Source organism: Aplidium turbinatum, chromosome 18, assembly GCF_918807975.1.
Source record: "Aplidium turbinatum chromosome 18, kaAplTurb1.1, whole genome shotgun sequence".
NCBI lineage: Eukaryota > Metazoa > Chordata > Ascidiacea > Aplousobranchia > Polyclinidae > Aplidium > Aplidium turbinatum.
Window position 1 is genome coordinate 8,055,743 of NC_137489.1, and position 15,205 is coordinate 8,070,947.

Consider the following 15,205-nt stretch of genomic DNA (forward strand, 5'->3'; position numbering starts at 1 on the left):
TCTCCACCCTGATTAAAAAGTATCATGGTGTCATAGACAGGAATCGACCACGACACATGGGTTGAAGTATGTAAACAGTAAAGCAAAGGTAAAGTAGGTTGTCCATATTCAAGTGATAAACAACTCCACATATATACATGTTAACATCTATCAATGAATGCACAGTGCAGATTCATTGCACACTTTGTGTAATTAGCCAAGCAGTTCACTTTGTGGACACTTTTTTGTCCAGTAGTATTCAGTAGATTTGGATGTTACATCCAATCTCAGATTTCATTAAGTAGACCTATATTTTTATAGCTTTTAAGATTTCTTAACACACAGACACACTTTACTCATCTAGCCTCAAAGGTGTTATTTGTTGCTGGTTTTAACCTTTTTACTCCTATTTCTGAAACATAAATGTCTGTATGTTATATATATGAATGCAAGTGATCTTTACATTTTGCATATTTTTTCTGTTATATTCCCTTTGTGTTTTAAGTGACAAAATCATCATTACTGTTGGGTGGCAATTGACTAGTAGACCATACGGTTGTCTTGTTATCTCTCTGTCAGTATGAGAGCTTTCTGCAACTTTTGCAGAGTATATATAACTTGCATGTTTCAAACTTGTAGCACTGTTTTTGGCAAATAAACCCTTAATTGATTTATTGAAGGAGTTAATTGGATCAGTGGCAGTTCGTGGTCATTTGTAGTGGAGGGCTGCGACGTTGATAGACCAATAATTGTCTATAGCTAATAATCTATCTAATTAAATACCCACTGTTTTAAAAGCGCGCATCTCAGCTCAGTAACTACATTACCTCCTAGTTAATATTTTAAGTTAAATACACTCTACCATATAACATTACCTTGCTATCAAAACATCTGGTTTTTCGTTTTCTATCGCTCAGCAAGACATTGCTGTATTTTATTAGCCTAAAAATAAATCAGCAAAAGGAAACAGTCGAATTCAGCCAAGTCACTTTCAGAGTCGGCCACAACTAGAGATGTACCGATACCAATATTTTGGCCGATACCGATATCACTTTTTTAGGCCGATACCGATATTTTGGCCGATACTTTAGTGTTACAAAAAGAAGCAATTTTGGTATTTGCAAGTAATTATATCAAATGCTAAGTTTTACCTTATTTGCATAAAACTATTAAAAAAAGCTTTTTTTAATAGTTTTATGCAAATAAGGTAAAACTTAAAGCACAAGAGCACAAGATCAAAAGTAAAACCACAAGATCTTGTGCTAAAACACAAGCGGTGGCACCACCGCGACTGACACAGTGACAAATTAGTCTAAAACCAAAAAATCCCCTAAATTTAAAATTAGTTGTGTTCAAGTTTAGCGCTTACAATAAATAAATTCCAAAATACGCCACAAAACCAACCAAATTTGGAAATTTATAGAGCAGCAAGGGGAACTTCAAATGGGCAACATTAGGGGCCAAAGGGGCATTATTACGTCATTATGAGTGACAATGGACGGATTTCGAAGTCCTTGGTACTTGAAGATTCAAGAATCCAATCCCAACTCAATGTTGTGTCATAATAGTAGGTTTTAGTAATGAAAGGCCACCGTGATTGAGAGCTGGGGTATAAGGGAAGAAACATTATATCATAATTGGGGTTTCTGAAAAATTAATAAAGAGTTTGCGCAAACTCTCCAAATAGGCAATCATAATTGATAATAAGATGTAAAATGTAAACCAAGTCATTTGTGTAGTCGTACAAAAACTATACGACAAGTAATGTGCAACCTAAGGGCGGTAGGCACTTTAACATACTGATATCCCATTGAATCATCAACCAATCAGAAGCTACGCTGTTCATGACGTCATCAAGGTTGCGTTTCTCGGAACAAAGGAAAAATGCAACTTCCCACCACTGCTATTGCTCTTGTTTGTTGTGTAATTACCAAAAAAAGTTTAAAGTAATAATCAACTCTCTGGCTGAATGCTGAAATAGCCACAATTGGACGGACAACCTAACATCTGATGGTTCGGGTTCGTTCAATTGGATATCAGCAGAGATGTACGTATGCGCCGCAAATTCTACGCCGCATACATGCGGCGTAGACTTTTTGTTTGCGCTAACGCTTGCGGCCACATTTTTTTGGATAGTTTGCGCTTGAGGATGCGCCGTAAAGTTTTCGCGGTTTTTTAGCACATAGCGTCAACGCATACTTTTTAATGTCTTAGTTGTTGTTTGCAATTTATTTTTTTGTCAAACTGCGAAATATTGACGTCTTGCAATTGCCCATTGTTCTAGTGTTGTGTCACAGTGTCATCTATTGTTCAGTCAGCTGGAGTTTGTTTGTATATCGCACTACTGCCTTTGACGCTAGAGTCCCACGTGGAGACTGAAGTCTTGCAGAAAAAAAGAAAGAATTAGTTAAAACAACTTAGGCCTACTGCGAAATTACTTAGTAAATTACGGGTCAGAACAGGAATGTAATGTAAGCAAGCAAGTAGGTAGGTTGGTAATGTCGCTCCATGTAAAATGTAAACAATGACTTGGCTTCGTAGTGTGAAGTTTTTTTAGTCAAGCAGTGTTGAAGGCGTTTGTAAGCAATTGTGAGCACTTTAATTTATATTAGTTAAATCTTGCATTTTGGGGCAAATCAGAAACTTCTCAGGCAATGAGCAGTGCAGCCTATGTATCTAAACAAACTCAAATATTTGGTCTCCGACCGTGATTGCTTGCATGATGTTGTACTCTGTATGTTATATGTAGTACATTACTTTGCCTTTGCCGGTCATTCTTGTTGTAGGCTATGTAGCGTAGTAATGTGTAGGCCTACATACAGTAGGCTATCAAGCTAAGGTAATTTTTACTTGACAATTTATACATTCTGTTGCGTAAGTATGTAATTATATATGTTTTGTAACTTGATGAGCAGTTTAGCAAAACATGCATCCAGGGGCCAATTGTGAGAGGCTTTTGAGTAGCCTACTGCTAATAACACTAGTAATGCTAACTATCCCTGAATGCTAATAACAAAGAGTTGTGCAGTTCAGAATCTAAACTTGCTTGTGTCTGGCAGTTTTGTCTTCCATTAACCCACTTTTTAAAAATCTTATCAAAAAAAGCATAGAGCTTACTGAGAGAATTGTGGCATTACAAGCAACATTAGTCTTATTCAAACGGAATCATTTTAAAAATAGTGTTTTTTATAATGGATTTTTAGGGAGCGACAGTTAGTATATTACTAGGAGCGACAGTTAGTATAATACTAGAATTTTCTTGATAGGCATATGGTACAGTTTCTTACACTACACTATTGTATTCAGGGAATAACTTACGGTAATACTAACCTCCAAGTGAAATGGAGCATGATAATACAAATCCATGGCCCTACAATCATGGAAAAGTATTTTAAGCTCTCTTCTTCGAAAGGCAAAAACTTATATTTTCAATGCCAGATGTGCCTTTCGGCCAAAAAGATAATTTCTTGTAACGAGAAATCGCGAAGTGGCTTGAAAAGTGTGTTGTTTCAAGTGGTTTATACCGTGTGAATGTTTGGCACCTAGCAAACAAAATGAGTTTGCGCTAGAGTATGCGCTAACGCTGACGCCGCCAACTTTTTTTACAAGTTGCGTTGACGCATGCGGCGTATAGTTTTTCGAACGTTTGCGGTTGCGCTAACGGCGTCAATATTTTTTGTATGCGCGTACATCACTGGATATCAGTATGTCAAAGGTTCTACCCTTAAGGGCGCTTGTCGTTTGGTTGAGAAGCTTTTGCCAGGCCAAGACTACCAAGGTAGCAAAAATGTATAATTTTGCATCGTTTTTACGTTGCTAAACGTTTAAAAAAAACATGTAACTTGGTTGTTTTTAGTAAGCTGGTTCTATCAGTTTGTGATTTAATTTCCACCTTTCGTTGTAATAAACTCATCAAGCTTAAACAATGTCAGAGTAGGCTAAGTAGGCTGCGCAACAAACTCCCACAGCCACAGTTATCACCACTTGCTGCTGACAAGTCAAAGAACATCCATGTCTTTTGATGTTGCCTATTTGCGTTGCATTTTTGTGTTTTTTTTTTATAGTGATACTTGCTCTTCGCTATTTCTGTTACGTTTAGATGATGTCACGTTATTATGCCGATTTCAGATATAATAATTTAATTCAGATAATATGAAACCAAGGAACTTTCAGAAATAATTAATTAAACTACCATTCAACGTTTTATAGGCAGAGAAAACTTTTTCTCGAACCGTAGAAAATTTCATTATCAGATCACCGCTTCAATGCGTGATGGAAATCTACAGATAAATCTGCATCAGGCATTGCAGAGTGCAAAAAACAGTGTTGCAGAACGCGTTTTCGAATATTAAATTCTCATCAGTGCAACTACGTTTATGAACGCAATAATGACGTTGTATGGATGAAAAACTTTTACAAGTTTCATACTCTGCTGAGAGTAAAAAAGAAACACAAATGATAAATATTGGAGAAATTGAGTCTCCTTACACAATTTAAGAATCGAACAACGCAAAACCGCTGAAACAAAATGTTTTGTTTAAGTGAAAGAATCACTCTAAGCAACCAATGTTAAAACTTGCGCGCAAGAAGTCATGGGAGTGTGACTATCAAAAATTTAAACAGGTTGTTATTTTTCTACATCAATGTGACGTTAGTTACTACTATAAAAAATTTATATCTTTGCTTCTCTAGAAAATCCGCAGCAAAAGCCTTTTTTTTCCGTGTTTAGTATCGGCCACAGTATCGGCCAAATTTTGCCGATACCGATACCGATACTCAAAAAATGGCCGATATCACCGATACCGATATATCGGTACATCTCTAGCCACAACCATAGCCTCCCTTAGATAAGGACTGGAAAGGTACAATCTCGGGGTTTGTAACTTGAGTCTGAAGGATTAACTTACGAAAACAGAAAATACTTCTGTTCCAGTAGCAAGTCAGTTTGCATTTGAAGTAAATAGTCTCACAGCACAGATTTTTTAATATTACTTATTTATAATATAAGTTTATTTTTTGGTAATGTTTTTATATTTCAGGCTTGAAGTTAATTAATATTTTCACAACCTAAAGATGGACATAATAAGTAATTTACCTTTTTATGATATAGTTTTTCCAAAAGTTTTTTGTCATTTATCAATAAAAGAATTGTTTATCATGAGGTTGATTTCAAGAAAATACAACTACCTCATAAAAGAATACTTCAAACAGTGTTCTAAAATGGATTTAACAGAAGTACATCAACTTTATATCTTTCTAGTGGTGTACGCTGAGAGGGGGGCATTGAGCCATGGATTTAGTATTTGATGAGTCTATAACAGGGGTCACCAACCTTTTTTGCATGCGGGCCACTTTGGTACTTAGGAGAGCTGTGGCGGCCGCACTAATAAAATTTTAGGTAGGTTGATTCTTATGCTAGAAAATAACGGATTTTGTACCTAGTAACCAGCATTACATGTTGTTAATATTCATCTTAGAATACCGCAGGAACAAAATTAGTCGAACAACGCTACTGCCAGGCCAAGCTTCTTTAACAACACTTTTGACTTCTTTAACATTGCCTAATAAACAAGACCACTTGTTTTGCGCACTTATAGCGAGGTGACCAGTTTTATCAGAATATTCATCGCCAAGCAAGAGTGGTGTTGTCACTTCGCTTTACAAAAGATATCTTGCCATTAACAGTTTCAGTAAACATGGAAATGTTTGACATATCGCAATACAAGCAACAATAGTGACCTGCAAACATATCACCGAAAAAAGGCTCCAATAACAGGGAGAAAGTAACCAGGCACCATGAAACAAACGCTTGTGGAAATCACCGAAAAAACATTTCTATTGTAACTCATGAACAGTGTTCCCTCTAAAAAAGCAATGAGTTGGTTTTTCATCCTTTTTGTGAGAGTTTATAAAACCGTCTTTCCTTGATTATTAGACAAATGTCACTTGCAGTGCTTATCAGCATGGCAAGAATTGTTGATTAACAACATTTTGCAGTACTAAGCTAAATATTTTCACAATACCAGAAAAAGTTTTTAAATTTATATATAATATTTTGCCAATTTATAATAAATTGAGTTGGCACACCGACCTATTTTGCCAACTAAAACTTGCATAAAGGAACAGTGCTTGTGAAACTCAATAACGGTGAAACGCACACTAGTGTTTACTGGACGTTTACAAACTTAAAATAAGCAACCCTATTCTCACAGACATTTTCGAGATTCGAGAACAGACATTTTAATCAACCACTGGGACAATGTGGCTGGACATCGCATTGGAAACTTTAAGCGACCCCCCTCCTACAACTACAATCTGATTGGTTGGTCGGTGGAATCATATGCAAAGCGAAAATATGCTTCCAGGAAATTATTTTTTGCCTTCATGCTATTTAACTCCTCAAGAAAAGTATTTTTGGTTATACTTGTGCGCTGATACCTTCCGCGGGCCGCACATAACAGCGTGGCGGGCCGCCAGTTGGTGACCCCTGGACCCTGGTCTATAACAACATTGTTATTTGTTTGACAGTGCTATTCATAACATTTAAACTTCTTACTCCACTTCGTTAACGTACTTTTTTTTTAAACAAGAGACAAAACCCAATGCATCCCTCCTCTGTGTATGCTACTGTAACTCTCATATTGCATATATGCTCCATTTATTACTTGAAATAGACCTATCATAGTACCAAGCATATATTATAACTTTTTTTTATAAGCCACCAGCTTCAATTTATTTGTGTATTTTCTTGCATATTTTTGTTTATTTGCGGCAGAAAACAGAAACTGAACTGTGGTGGCTTGCAAAGTTGCAATTATTGCCGTGTTATATAGTAAAGTGGCAGCTGACTTTGGTGACCTTTTGGTCTTTTGCTGCCATTTTTGTTATGTAAATTACTATTTGGTATTTGCCATTTGTGTTTGTACATTATTCTTCTCATTAACTACTGCACAACGAATAAACTAAACTGAAGTGTTTTCCAATATTGTTATGTCTTTCATGAAATTACTAGGTCAAGAGTTGTTTCCAATGTAATGTCCATTATAATTTGGGTAGTAGTACTAACATATGAGAGCTGTCAATCTGTCATATATCTTTGCTTTGAAAAGAAAATTTGGAAATTTACACACTCAACTTTGTATTTTGTAACAAGTACACTTAGTACAGTAGTTTTGAAAAAGTAAGGGTCATGCATGGCTTCCTAAAGATACGGCCTGATTTGTCACATTTTGCAGAAATTTCCAGGTTTTATTAACTTTTTGCGAATGTTTAACTAAATTTTTCTAAAAATTATATTTTTACGCTTTCTGTACTGTTTTCCCCAGATGACACAATAGGTTTTAACATCCTCAGATGTTAAAAAACAATAAAAATTTGATTTTGAAGATTTTAGTCAGACTGTTAATTTTTCAATAACAGTCTGATTCAGTGTTTTTCAACTTACTTTTTCTCATTTTCTACTGCTTCCACAAGGCAACAAAAAGCTTTTATATCATTAGGAGACAGCAAAAAGTAAAAAATTCTCAGAAAATGTCAGTCAAACACCAGCAGTAGCTGTAATCAAAATTTGCAAAATGTGACAAATCAGGCCGCATCTCCAGGTGGTCATGTTATGTTATTTTTTGGCTTTGTGTTTCAGGTATGCAAGAAATTGAATGGAAATGCTTTCAAGTTAATTACTGAAGAAAACACAGTTCTACAGCAATTGCTCTTGCCTGGAGCTTCATACTGGCTCACTGACCAACTTTTCATTCCTGTGGTAAGAGTTCACAATTATAGGATTTCAAAACTTTAAAGCCACGTCTTGTATTGTTGTAAGAGTCTGATGTTGATGGACATAGGGTCAGCACAATTAGCATTAATTTCTGTCGGGCTGTAACACTAGAATTTGCTGACAATTTTTACTCTATGTTGATCGATTGTGAGAATCTTTCACCTTGGACTGAGAAAGCTCTTTCACCAGCTTATTTCTGGCAGTTTTGCATATGTGTAAACTAAAGGCTTTGAACCACTAACGCAGGCCGGTGACCGAATTTGACAGAGTGAAGTTTCCGTTTGTTGCTGAAACATATAAGCTGTGAAAGGCTTTCTGAAGTGCTTTGAAAGTTATTAACCATGAGCTTACACTAAAAAAGAGAATATGATGTATTTTCGTCAGAAACTTATTGTACTTTATGCACTATTGTTTGTTATTAGATTTGCAATATTCTCCTGTGTGACAACAGAAATGTTAAAGCTGATAAGTCATTAGTTCATCTTTTCAGGTCAGCGAAAGTAAATTTTTGACCAATATTGATCTCAGCCGCAACACACAACTCACCAAAGAAAGCTTAGCTGTTCTTGCTCAACACTGCCATTTGCTGGTTAGAATTTCATTGAGCGGCTGCCACTGGGTAGACACTGTAAGCTTGTTTGCTTGTTTCAACACTTAAGAGTTAAACTGACTGGTAAAGCGGTGGTCGAATAAATTTGTGGCTAGAATACGGTGCGATACTGATGAGCCCAGCCTCATGGGCGAAACACGTGTCTATCGCTGTCAATTCTTGCTACAAATCGGCTGCCGAGAAACTTAATTCTAAGTTGCTATAAAATAAAACCTGCTTGTCCCATAAAGTAAATCCGTACTTGATAAAATATAATATATCTCGTCGCTGATATTTTTTCAGGTTATCGGCCCAGTTGACTTTGTTAATTATTACTATTAGTCATATTACAAATTTTCGAATCTTGTAATTAAATGCAATGTCATACGTGTTTTGATTTGCCATCTGCAGTGTATATTTGGTAGGATCTAAAAATATGTTATGCACATTGCACATATGACATATCGCAAAAGATGTGGTGAGAGATCGCAAAAGATAACGGATCACAATGTGGAAATAGCATTTTACATTGCAAAATATTAGTACAATAAAAACCTTATTTTCTCACCTCTCGAGTCTCGGTATCTGATTATGGCACCACCTTTACTTTTTTGTGCTTATTTTCGAGTTATGAATGTAGGCTTTTCAATGTTGATTTGTTACATGAACTTGTGTTAACAGGGAATAGTCCTGTAATACTCAAATACTTTTGCTTTGTAGGTGAATTTCAAGTTATTGGTGTGTAACAATCCTCACTTGGTTGATATAGATGTCACATCATGTTGGGACTTGCGCGATGACTGCATCGTTTGCTGTGCCAACTCTTGCCCGGGTTTGGTATCTTTAACGTTGTCTAACATCTATTCTATCACGGATGTTGCTGTGCTCTCTGTCGCCACTTCTTGTCCTAATCTTTCCACCTTGGCCGTTAGAGGGTGCTGGCGAGTCACCAACGATGGAATCAGGTAACGTTTTTATTATTTTATTTTTTTTTGTATAAAAATAAGTTTTTGGTAAACGTAACGCATTTGGACTACTAGAACATGATACAGTATTTGATTTTAGTTTTGCTGCTTGCGTGCGTCGCAAAGGTTGCAAGATCAGGTGGAAGTTATTTGATTTCTTCAAGTCGTCTTGACAAGTTCACATGAATAGTGATTGAATTACATCACAACGCAGTTTGCAAACTGTTTCGTTGAACCATACGAGTGAGTGCCGTTGTTTAGGTCTAGAAAAACAAAGGAACCCTGAGCACAGTTAAAATCCTTGTGGTATAAATGTCAATTAGCCCACGCAAAGATGAAAAAATGGAACTTTTTTACCTTGACAACATCAAATGAAATCTAACTTTTCTTATTCTAAATTTTACAGGGCCGTAGGAGAATATTGCAAACACTTAAAAAGGCTGCATGTTGCTGATTGCCGTGACGTCACTGAAGCAAGTTTAGCCCGTCTCCGGGTACGCGGGGTAGCGGTTGATCTTGCTGCAGCATCTGAAGAAAGTCTGCGAAGGCTAGGTCGGACGTTTGAATATGCGTTGCCGTATTTAAACTTGCAGATTTAGTATCCATTCGATGCGCTTTGTTCAACTTTGCTTTTTGTCTTTGTATATTAGCTGTAGGAGAATCATCTGCCAAAAGTATTTTATGTCTGCTTTTAGCTTAAAAGCAGTTCAAACACGGAATTGTTTTCTTAAATTTATGACGTAAGCGGCTCAGGCCAATTGATAGTGACGCTTTGTATTGCAAACTTGCAGGGGAAGTATGCAGTGTTGCCAAGTTATTTTAAATCCGTGTACTACTTGAAATGAGTTTTCAAACATGAAAAAATGTTCCACCATTAAGTATTTTCATTAATTTACAAGAAACTATACTTCATATTAAAGAATTATATTTGATTCATTTTTGTTCTTTTAGGTAAAGGTAAAATTGTTTATATTATTTAGTGAAGAAATTTATTCGTTTTTATTGAATTTAATACAAGCATGCCGTGCAATCACGAAGAATCGCCACTGAATTTTAACCTCTTTTGTTTTTTACTCCTTCAGCAACTTCAAATTCCCATTTTACGGCTCGCAACGTGCAAAGCGGTGACGCCAAGTTGCAAAACAGTAAAAATTAGATGACCCTAGATTTAACAAAAAAAGCATAAGCTGTAAGAGGAAAAAGAGTTTGGTTTTCTTTCTTGCTGCTTATTTTTTTTCTAAAATGTTAATATTTTATTTTCTCGTAGACCACACTTTTTTCATCACAGCCTATGCTTCTTTTTTTGTTTATTAAATTTATGGTCATGCTATAAACTTTACCTTGCGAAACGGCTGAATACTGCAACTAAGGTAAAATCGTAGGCTATTAAACAGGGATATTTAAATTACCGATTATGAAAATCTTTCAAATTTGAAAGTCGTCCTATCTGGAAGGCAAAGATATCCTTGTTACAGCATACCTTTTCATTACGTATTTGCATTTTCTTGTTAAGCCTAATTTGCTTTCTTAAAAGTTTGATTTTCTGCTTGTACTCCACATGACTATCTATTATAGCAGTGCTTCTCAACCTTTATCTGTGGCGATCCAAATATTAAGGTTAAATTAATAGCGAAGATTTGGCGACCCTATTTCTAAAACTACGTTTCGCACAACGTTTTGTAAGTATGAAAAAATGAGCCACGCACTCATATATAACACGATTAAACATAACAACAAAATGTCGAATTTAATTAATACGAGCCTTGACTTTGTATTGTTTCAACAAGTTTGTCAAAATTTGGAGCTATCTTGCTCATTGCCAATCTCATGTCATCTTCAGGCTGAAGACAATTTCTCTCCTTTGTTTTGATGTAAGCGCAGAAACCCGCTCTCACACAGGCAGGTAGTAACAAATGGCAGGAGAGCTTTTACTGCGTGCGTGCCAACAACAGTCCTTTCATTCTTGACTTTTGTCCAAAATTGACCAAGGGTGTCTTTCTTAAAACAGTTCATCAGTAGGCTACACTGTCGCACTGAATGTCAATAAACTCTTCTTGAAACTCAAAAATGCTTTTGTAGTTTTCAGGCCGGGTATCAACATCAATACTTTCAATAGTAAATGGATTGCGCATCCATTCCAAATCCTTTGCAATTTTAGGGATAATCAAATTTTCGTATCAATGAACCCAAATGCCTTTCTATGACAAGCTGGACATCGTCAAAGCCTTAACTTCGTATCTTCCAGTAACTAATTCAAAACAGTAAATGATGCTATTTCCTGGGACGCGATCTTTATGTTTGGTGTGGTTTTGGAAGCAATTAACTGTTACAATTCCCCAGTGTATTATGTACTGTTGTGTACACTTCATCCAAAATGCGTGTGGCAAAATCGTCTAGTGAAACCTGCGGCGTAGTTTGAACAGTGAAAATTACGAAAACTAAAGTACTGGTAGGCAGTTTTAACTTTGCTCAAGAGACGTTATCTTTTATTACCACATCTTACAGCGACCCAGCCAAATGAAACGGCGACCCAGGGGTTGAGAAGCACTGTATTATAAAATAGTTGTTTTATGTCTGATTGCGTCAGTTTTACATTCGTTTTCACATTTGAATTAATTGGCACAGTCTGTAGTTTGGTGTTGCATGAAGGCTGATCCAGCTAGCAATTGTTACATTGACCGAACGTTTGCATGCCTCGTTTCATTGTAAAAAAAATTGATCTGCTGGCTAACAAACAACAATTTTTTCATGTAATTATGAACTGTTATGCAAGTATAGGCTGACGTATGGACTACTAACTTAGCTGAACAATGTGTGATTGTGAGTTGTCTGCACGATTGCCAAATTTTATCTAACGTGTTTCCAATGGTAAACTGATCTTTCTTTCTCCACTTTTCATCGTCATATTCTTTTGCAATAAAAGTATTTTATAAATCAAAAACTATCGAGAGCGTAGCGGGTAAGCCCTATTTGTTGTGTTTTAGCCTATTCCATTGGCAATAAAGCGCCACGTTAGCCCCGTCCCGTTAGCTCAGTGGTTACGCGCTGGGCTCAAAATCACGCGGCGCTGGTTCGACTCTCGAGGTGTGCGCTTGAGCAACCCATTTCCGGACTGCTCTCCATTCAGCGGCACCTAGTAAATGGAATAATTCCCCGGCAACAACACTTCAACAATCGGAAAACTTCACTCTGACAATCTCGGTAACCGGCCCTGCGTCAAGAGCCTCTACAAGTATGCGAAACTACCAGGAATAACCAATCAAGGCTTTGTCAGTCCGAGGATAAAGATTCAAAACCAAATAAAAAAGGGCAAAATTTCCTGCAAATTGAACCTGCTTAAAGCTTTGATGTGGCATTTTACATTTAGGTGGTAGCATTTGGAATCCTCAGTTGTCTAGTACCTTTCAGTCAGCTTTTGGGCGTGGATGGTGATGCAGCCTTTTATTCCTAGGTGCATCCCCAGGGATAAAAGGCTATAGATCAGGGGTGGGCAAACTTTTTATCTCAAGGGCCGCATTCAGAATCTGATTTTGTTCGAGGGCCGCAGTATAGTATAATTAAGATTATAAGCCAAAATATAAAATAGTCAAAGCATAAGCTTTTAGTTAGTTTTAAAGTGACGAAAGAAATGGAGATTTTATATACATGTGTTACATAAAAGATATAAAAAATGTTTGTCTCAATTATTTATTTGAATACAACCCACATCAAGATAACACTTTGCCAGACACACTTTGAGCGAATTAAACAAATTACATGCGACAGGCCGAAGTTAGAAATCTTGATTGTGACGTAATCGGCTGTTTAGCAATAGCTGCTTTGACACTAATAATAGCCATGCATTCATACAAGATCACAATGTGGCCGAGGAAACAAACTACTACAATATGCGTCAAAAAGACTATAATTTATCTTTATCAAGATGAAATATATGAAGAAAAAGTTTAATTAAGTCAATGTAGTAATTAAAATTTTAAAGCAATTTTAGGATTATTTTTTTATATAATTACTTCAGGCTTTCGCGGGCCGCACAGAAAGTTGTTTCGGGCCGCATGCGGCCCGCGGGCCGTAGTTTGCCCACCTCTGCTATAGATGAATATAAGTCATCTCTGATTCAAAGTTAGAAAGACATGCGTGTAAAGTCAGTCGAGCGTGACGATTTTTACGCAATTGCAGAATTTTAAATTACTGACTTATATGATAGTCATCGCTGGTGGGCAGGGGCGTTGCCAGCACAAAATTTCGGGGAGGAAAATAAGTAGACTACTAGATTATTACACGTGTGAGTGCGCCCGGCAACGAGTCACCGAAAGCGGAGCACCCAAAGGGTCTGGAGGGCCTTTCCCTAAAATAATGCTTTAAAACTGCGTGTTCTGAGAGTACTTTCAGCCTAAATCAATTGTAAAACTTGGTGAAATAATGTTGTAACAGAGTGTAAAATCTTTTATTTAAAATATTTCGGGAGGAAAGGATATTACCCACTGACTACGCCCCTGCTGGTGGTGGGTTGCTCAGATCCTCAATCAAAACATGTTTATAGAGGTGTTTGTGGGGTAGACATTAAACCAATGAGAAAGCATGCCTCAGTGAAGTGAATTTATTTTAATCAATCTTCCACAGAACAATACGGGATCATAAAAACAAAATTTCCATTTCAGGTATAAAGAAAACTCTATCTGATGCTGATAGCTAAACTCTATCTCTATCTGATAGCTATTTATAAAACATAAGGCAGGCTAATTTTGAATTCCTACTACCTGGCATTTCTATAAAAGTCTTTTGTGGAAATACAAACAAAACGGTGGCTTTTATTTTAGTAAGCAGCTATAAAACAGAAAGAAAGAGTCTGTTACCGTTTGCTACATCGCTCGATTGTTTTCACCAAACCGCAACAAACAGAATAAAAACGACAGTCTTTTGTCAGTCACCACAGTGTGTTTTTGAGCAACACGTTGAAGATTTGGTCTGTTTACCCCTCTTCAAGATTCCAATCAGTAAAAATGACTCCAATACAACGTTTCAAAATGTCAATTTGCGCTATTCAAGCGTAATTTTCATACTGTTGTATCAAAGCCACAGTAGGTTTAAATCAATAACCAGGTTTGTATTTTTTTTACTTTACATTCAATTGCTGTGTAAAACCACAAGGACATGTGTTTCAAGGACCGATTGTGTATTTGAGCATTGTTGAAACTTCAAAGTCTTGAGTTAGCTCAGAAATTAGTTTCAAACACTTGAAAGTAATGTTATTTAGCTCTGTTATGATGTGCAGATGCGATGAAGAAGTGTGAGCTGTTTCGTTATTGTCGGGTAAACTGTTCATTTCACAAGATAATTAGCAGATTTTTGATTTGCCCAGATTTTTCATTTCCGCCGTCTGAGAAGATGTAATATGCTGAAAGTGTGAGGTTTGAAATAGAGTAAATTGTTTATGCTTTGCATGTTATAGTAAAATTAGTATGGTGCTGTTAAAACATTAACATTCAAGTGGCTAAAAGAACGTAGCTTACAGCAATCGAGAGAAATTTGTTTATCAAAGCCTGGTTTGCGGCAGCCTACTGGGCTACTCTACTGTATGCAACCAATCTTTTTTTATTTACCGGAACGAAACTGTGAAAGCGGGAATACTAGACGAAAATCATTTTATCAGATTTTTGAACTTGGAGCTTTTGTGCGGTTTAATTTTGTAAAATGGAGAATTGGGAATTAATTTTTTATTACAAACAGCTGTCTTTGTGAAATGCGTAAGTCACCTTTTGTAGAACACAGTCTATTGAGTCTAATTGGTACTTATAACTTACGTAGTGAAAGAAAATTACACACAATTTTTTTGACTTTTAAAACTTTGTTTTCAAACGATTAATTAACTTTATAGTTATTTGAACAGAAAATAATAAT

General features: G+C 36.4%; 1 protein-coding gene across 1 annotated transcript; it reads left to right on the forward strand.

Annotated features, from left to right (window-relative positions):
- The first annotated feature begins 4,880 nt into the window (after window positions 1-4,880).
- Window positions 4,881-12,201, forward strand: LOC145787409 (uncharacterized). The gene is made up of 5 exons (XM_082599148.1): window positions 4,881-5,214; window positions 7,619-7,738; window positions 8,244-8,381; window positions 9,063-9,307; window positions 9,714-12,201. The coding sequence occupies exons 1-5, from the start codon at window positions 5,053-5,055 to the stop codon at window positions 9,904-9,906; spliced, it is 858 nt and encodes a 285-aa protein (XP_082455274.1). The 5' UTR covers window positions 4,881-5,052; the 3' UTR covers window positions 9,907-12,201.
- The last annotated feature ends 3,004 nt before the right edge of the window (window positions 12,202-15,205 follow it).

Coding starts and splice junctions, on each gene's coding strand:
- LOC145787409 (XM_082599148.1), top strand. CDS start 5,053: ATGGACATAATAAGTAATTTACCTTTTTATGATATAGTTTTTCCAAAA. Junction 5,215..7,618: donor CTAAAATGGATTTAACAGAA/GTACATCAACTT, acceptor TTTGTGTTTCAG/GTATGCAAGAAATTGAATGG. Junction 8,382..9,062: donor GCTGCCACTGGGTAGACACT/GTAAGCTTGTTT, acceptor TTTGCTTTGTAG/GTGAATTTCAAGTTATTGGT.